The following is a 6,544-nucleotide window of genomic DNA, read 5'->3' as shown; positions in this document are numbered from 1 at the left end:
TCTGTATGGGTCAAGCACTAGAAAGTGTAATCGAGCTTGATATCATGATTGTGCCTAGAGACAGCAATGACAAGATATACAGTGAAAAATAAGTTATAGTTTGGTCGGTTCTCACTCAAAACCAACCGGATTGCTTCAGAAGACACTGAGTCCACTGGAGTCCTATGGAATACATTTTTGGTGACTTTTTGTCCTTTTTGGAGTTGTGGTCACTTGCATCGTATAGACCTACAGAGCCGACATATTCTTCTAAAAATCTTTATTTGCGTTCAGTAGAAGAAAACAGTTATACACATCTGGGTTGGCATGAGGGTGAATAACTGATGAGTGAATTTTCAATTTTGGGTGAACTATACCTTTAATCAATACCTCTCATTGGCTGGTTTTACCTCACCTGTTGGTTTCCTCCATCTCAAAGTCATCTGGCAGCAGATTGTCTTGTCGGTTGCCCAGAGTGAATGCGAGTAGTGAAAGTAACCCTGCATCCAGGATGCAGATAATGGCTAATATGTAAGCCCAGCGCACAGTGCAGTTCCCCAGTGTGTATTTGTCAGTCTGCTCGCCACACATTCGCTTTACTTCTGGTGCGTTCCACCCATCAGGATATATCAAACAACCCATTGCCATCAACACAGCTAGAAAAACAAGTGCAAAGGTTTAGGTTAAAAAATGTAAGCTTTACCCTTGTGCAGCTGGCATTATGTTAAATGCAATTTATGAATAAATCAGACTGATCACTGTGAACTTGGCAACAGTAGGTCAAAAGTTATGCTGCTAAAACCGGTCTGTGCTTATTGAAATTCAAATCACTGCCCCCAGTGGCTGAAACTGGAAGTTCTGTTGAACACATGAGCACATGTGAGCTCCAGGTAAAATGTCCACAAAGTTTTCTCAAATGCCAGTTGTATTGTGTTTTTTATTTGTAAATTATATAATACAGTAGACAAAAAACAAAAACAAAAAAAAAACATGAATTTTACTAACCATAGGACCTAAAGTTATCTGCCAGTGGAGAAAGTATTTAAGAGTGACTCCGTAGCTATGAAAGTACCTCTTGATAAAACAAAATAAAAATGCATATATGAACCTATTTAAAATACTAAGAAAACTTTTATAAACTCAAATCAAAGTAAAAAAAAAGATCCTTACATTATTGTTAAAAAATTGTGCTTTTTTTTGTGCTTTTTTTTTTTGGTAAGATATAGGAGATTTAAAAAGTATGATTTTGGCTCCGTCCATTGGTGGTGCCCCTATGCGTTGCATATGTTGCATTTCGCCGCTGGCAATACATTTTGCTTTCCCTCGAAATAAATTTGCTATGGTACTGCTACAGTAACTATATTTTAACCATGATATTCGTGGTGAAACCATAGTGATAATATTGGAAAATGTAAATTATTGTAGGCTTATAACAATAATAATTTTGAAGTTTTGTTTTTACTATACAAATACCATTAGATTAACTATGGTTTTACTATAGTAATATTGTATACTGTAGTAACCATGGGGTTTTGTGGAAATAGTAATATTGTAACCATGACTAATGTACTAACCATATTTATTTATTTATTTATTTATTTATTTATTTATTTATTTTTTGGAGGAAACCATTTTGGTACAGTTATATTGTAATAAATTGGAAAAGTAAGGTAAGTAACCATGATATTTGTAGTAAAACCATAATTACCACAAAATTATGATTTGTATTAAAATATTTTTGTTTTCCTGTATTATTACTATGGTTTCACTACAAATAACCAGGTTAAAATATGGTTAATGTAGTAATACCATGGTCAATTTATTGCAAAGGAACCCAAAACTCATTGTGATGGCAAGCAAAAATATTTCAGAAAACAAATTTCCATTCTGTCCTCAAAGGGGCTCCATAGTACTGTTAATGTGAACACGTTTACTACCTGGTTTCCATGGGACCAGAACCAGTTTTGGAGGTTGCTCACCAAATGCAATCAATAGTGCTGGAGAGTGAACACATTGAATTGATGCAAAATTGTTTGATTGGGGATGATACTTATCAGTAATTTGGTAGAATGTGGTCTATTTCAGGGTACATGAACATTCTAAAGCGTGTCGATTTCCTGCGTGATGATGTTGTAATAAAATTATAAACCTAGATTTGGTGTTGTGAACTTGAGTTTGTAGAATATTTCTTTTAGTTCACTGCATGTATGTTTAGATAGCATTTAGCAAGCAAACTATACAAACAAGAACTATACAAACAAGATGAGAACCTTGATTTTAAAAATGTCTGAAGACTGTGTGAGTGGTACTTCCCAATGCAAAATGCTCTAGTACCATGATGATAGGGTGTTGTGGGTGGTTGCCAGGATATTGCTTTATTGTTGCTAAGGTGTTCTAAGTTCTTTTTAGTGCATTGCTTTGTGGTTGCTGGAGCGTTGCTTACTGGCCCAAGTAGAAGGAGCCCAGCCCCAACTCACATCAATATTCTGTCCCTAGATATTTTGGGCCCCTTTTCAGACAAAGGGAATATTTTTCAGCCCTCTGTTATCTGACAGATGGAATTTTCAAATCTAATCTCTCAGAAGAGGACAGCATTTCTCAAACAAGTTGCAAATTTTGAGGTAATATTCATGTCCGTACTATAAGTAGTGCAGGACGAGTTACGTGGCAAAGTTTACTATGTAGGGTTAGGGATTTAAACAAATAACAGAGCATGAGCAATAACAGTAGTGATGCTTTCTTTAGCAAACATCACTAATTTACACTTGTTAATATATTAGGGTAAATCACTGGCTTGATTGGCTGTCAGTGCAAGATGTATATACATTTTTTTGGAAGGGAAAAAAATATATTATGACACAGGCCTACTTGTGTAACAACAGCACTTTGCCCACCTGAAGATGTCTGCATCCATGCACATATCTTGTACACTCTTCCTGCATTGCAGAAAAAGAAAAGAACCAGGCACACAATTGTTCCCACGATAAGGAGCATTGATGTACCTACAAAGAACAAAGCAGTCCTGAAAGCCCCAGAGGGGATCGAGGCGAAGTCGAACACACTGCCTTTGCAAATCAGTTCGGAAGTGATGGGGTTTCCAATACAGTAGTGAAAGAGCCCAAAGTATCCAGCCTGTGGGGTGTTAACACTGTCACCAATCCAGTAGGGCTGGATGAAGACCACCACAGTAATGATGGCGAAGCATATAGTGAAAACGGCCCATAGGACTCCAACGGCTCTGGCATTTCTCACATAGTTGGTGTGGTAGATTTTGGCAGCCTCTTGGGCTGGCAGCATCTTCTCAAAGCCCATTTTTAGATCAGTTTATTGGATCAATCTAATCCAGAAAAGAAAGTAGATGTAAAATTTAAGATGAAACACATACACACATCTCAAAACAGACAATATCAGGCCTTCTTCACCTGTGAGATCTTATTATAAGCAAAGTTTGAAGAACTGTACTTTACGCTTTCCCAGAAGAATAATCAGACCAGATGAAAATCTTGGTTATAATCCAATACCACGGAGAGCTCCTGTCATATTTTAGTCACTTTTCTTTGGTCGATTGGTGTTTTTCTTGGAAGTTCATTGATGTTTTTAAGTCCAACAACAGGTGAGATCATCACTGGCTAAACAGTGTCAGAAACAAAGTTGTTGCCAACAAAGGTGTCAGTTTTTTAATTATTAATGGTCATTTAAGTAGAGGAATAAGGTGACAATAACCTGTTCTCTTAGATACTGTTATCAGATATACTTGTTACTCTGCAAAAAAACAGTCAGTGTTAGAGTTAAAACAGATGACTTCTAGGCATGTGTTGCCTAAATGTGGCTTTGTGTATCTTTACAGTTTTATCCCAACATATTTGAATATACATGAGTCAAAAAACCTGCATGAGTGAGTGCAATCTGAATGAGCCCAGGAAAGATCACTTTTCTATCGCTGGACACGTTATGCAATAGGAACTGATATATAATCAAAATTTTCTCAGTGTGTGTAGACATTGACAACTAGACTGGACTAGGTGTAACATTGAGAGCTATTTTATTGATATATTTGTGCTTTGTGGCTCTTGCTGCCCCTCCCGAACCTAAGGGTATTATCATCAACCTAGTAAGATTATTAAAACATTAAAATACTGGACATTCAACAGGCTTTTCATCACAGAATGTTTGTGTCTAACATAGATCATTATATATGTAGCCCACCTAAACACTTTTAGGTGCAATTACCGCAAAGGTTTATTGTATTTAAGATCCGCAGGCCCCCTTTTTTTAGATTTTAGGCTTTATATAGAAAACCGGTCAAACGTTTGGACTTGACTATATTTATGTTTCTCATGATCTTAAAAACTTTAGATAAAAAGATGTATGCATTAAATGACTGAAATTAGTTTTGCAGACAAATATACTTCTTAAATATTTGTGGTACTTTTCAATCTTAGTCTATGGGATTTTTTTGCCCACTTTATGTCCACCAGATGAAATTTGTAAGTCATATCTTTTAGAAGAGTACAATTACACCTCTCCTTAAAGGTTTAGTTCATGCAAAAATGAAAATTGTCTCACCATTTACTCCCCCTCATACCATCTAAGATGTGTATGACTTTCTTCTGCAGAACACAAACAAAGATTTTTAGAAGAATATCATAGCTCTGTGCTGTAGGTCCGTACAATACAAGGGAATGGTGACCAGGACTTTGATTTTCCAAAAGGAGATAAAGTCAGCATAAATATAATCCATCTGACTCAAGTGGTTTAATCAATGACTTCTGAAGAGGTCCAGATGGTTTGGGGTGAGAACAGACCAAAATTGAACTCCTTTATCTCTGTATATCTTGACAGCAGGCGATCATGATTTCAAGCTTGATTACACTTCCTATAGCACCATCTTATGTTTTGTGCATGCGTCAAGCACAAAGAAGTGTAATCAAGCTTAAAATCATGATCATGCCTAGAGACTGCAATAGCAAAATGCACAGTGAAAAAGGAGTTATATATTGGTCTGTTCTCATCCAAAATCAACTGGATCGCTTTAGAAAACATTGATTAAACCACTGGAGTCTAACAGATTATTTTAATGCTGACTTTATCTCGTTTTTGGAGCTTAAAGGTTCTGATCATCATTCACTTGCATTGTATAGAACTACAGAGCTGAGATATTCTTCAAAAAATCTTAATTTGTGTTCTGCAGAAGTAAGAAATTCATACACATCTGTATGTAAAGCTTCCAAAGTTATATTCCACTTCTTCTTTAGAACAATGGTGAGCTGTGTCTCTTCAGTGTGCAGTGTAAGAGCTCCTGCTGCCATCACTCCTCTGCCACCAACCAGACAATTTCAATGCTTAAGCCAGTTTAGGGGAGGCATTGTACCATAGTAGCCATGTCTCTTCACCTTTAAGTAGAGACCAAGGTCGTGGGAAATGCCGTTTAAACAGCTAGACCTATATGTGCTGATAACAGTAACTACTGTAAATGCAAAGTATTCTTTTTCCAGCTGTTAAAAGAAAATACACAGTGACATCACTCATTAATTCTTGAGTATTTACCTCTTTTTAATCAACTTGGTGTAACCCCCCACAACAGGATCCCAGCGACTAATGCTCACACAAAGCAAAGCTCAAGTTTGTAAATTAGCCAGAATAGCAAAACGTTTAGTTCAACGGCAAAGCCAATATGCATGATGGCTCTGCTTGAAATATTCCTATTATACTAAAGAATTTCTATATAGTAATGTTGTTTCTTTGTGCCCACAGAGTCTGTATGGTTCATATTATCACTGCACTTGTGAGAACGGCCTAGAGTGTGAAGCTGCTTGGTCCATTGGAGGAATCATCACCAACACAATTTTGGCACCTGCGTAGATCTAAATGATCATAACTAAGACTCCTTCAATGAATGTTCTGTTTGCTTACTTATAAATGAAATGTCTCAAATGTTTACTGACTGTAATATAGAGACCTAAAAACCACATTCTTGCATTCTTTTTAAAATACTAATTCTTATAGCTATATTGGTCAGAAACAGGATCTTACGGTGTATGTAATAGCATAGAATATATTTTTGCAAAATATCACTGAAGCACATATCTGAAAAACCTAAAGGTACTATACTCTATAAGCCAACAGTGATATTCACCCTTTACCTCTGATATGAAAGAGCTTTCTTTGGCCTGTTTCCCTTTAAACTATGCATAAAGATGTGTCATTCAAGTTACTGCTATATACACAGCAAATTCTGCATTGTTTAAAAAAAAATACAAGAATAAAACAATTTTTTGGTTAGTTATGAATTGATATAATAGTAAATTGTATACAGTGAACGATATATAGTTCTGTTTACTATTGACATGAATAAAACAATATATTTATCTTTGTCAGGAATTGTGACGAGACAGGTGAGGATTGAGGATCTAAACACAGCCTTAATAAAACAAAGATAAAAAGTAACTCAGAATATAATTCAATAAAATACAGGGAACCAATCACAGAGCATCAAACAATACATGCGAAGACTGACAAAGAAACCAGGGGCCTGTACCGTGATGGTAGTTGAACAAACTCAGGG

The 6,544-nt window shown here is 36.1% G+C and overlaps 1 protein-coding gene across 1 annotated transcript; it reads right to left on the bottom strand.

The window, feature by feature from the left end:
* Nucleotides 1–321: 321 nt before the first annotated feature.
* LOC127621250 (LHFPL tetraspan subfamily member 5 protein-like) lies at nt 322–3,291 on the bottom strand. The gene is made up of 2 exons (XM_052094762.1): nt 2,874–3,291; nt 322–635 (listed from the first exon to the last, which is right to left on the bottom strand). Exons 1-2 carry the CDS (start codon nt 3,289–3,291, stop codon nt 391–393), a joined length of 663 nt encoding a protein of 220 aa, XP_051950722.1. The 3' UTR covers nt 322–390.
* Nucleotides 3,292–6,544: the final 3,253 nt, after the last annotated feature.

The sequence above is a fragment of the Xyrauchen texanus genome, chromosome 27 (genome assembly GCF_025860055.1).
Source record: "Xyrauchen texanus isolate HMW12.3.18 chromosome 27, RBS_HiC_50CHRs, whole genome shotgun sequence".
In the NCBI taxonomy this organism is placed as follows: Eukaryota; Metazoa; Chordata; class Actinopteri; order Cypriniformes; family Catostomidae; genus Xyrauchen; species Xyrauchen texanus.
Note: the sequence above shows the minus strand (reverse complement) of the source record. Positions and strands in the feature narration are given on the sequence as shown.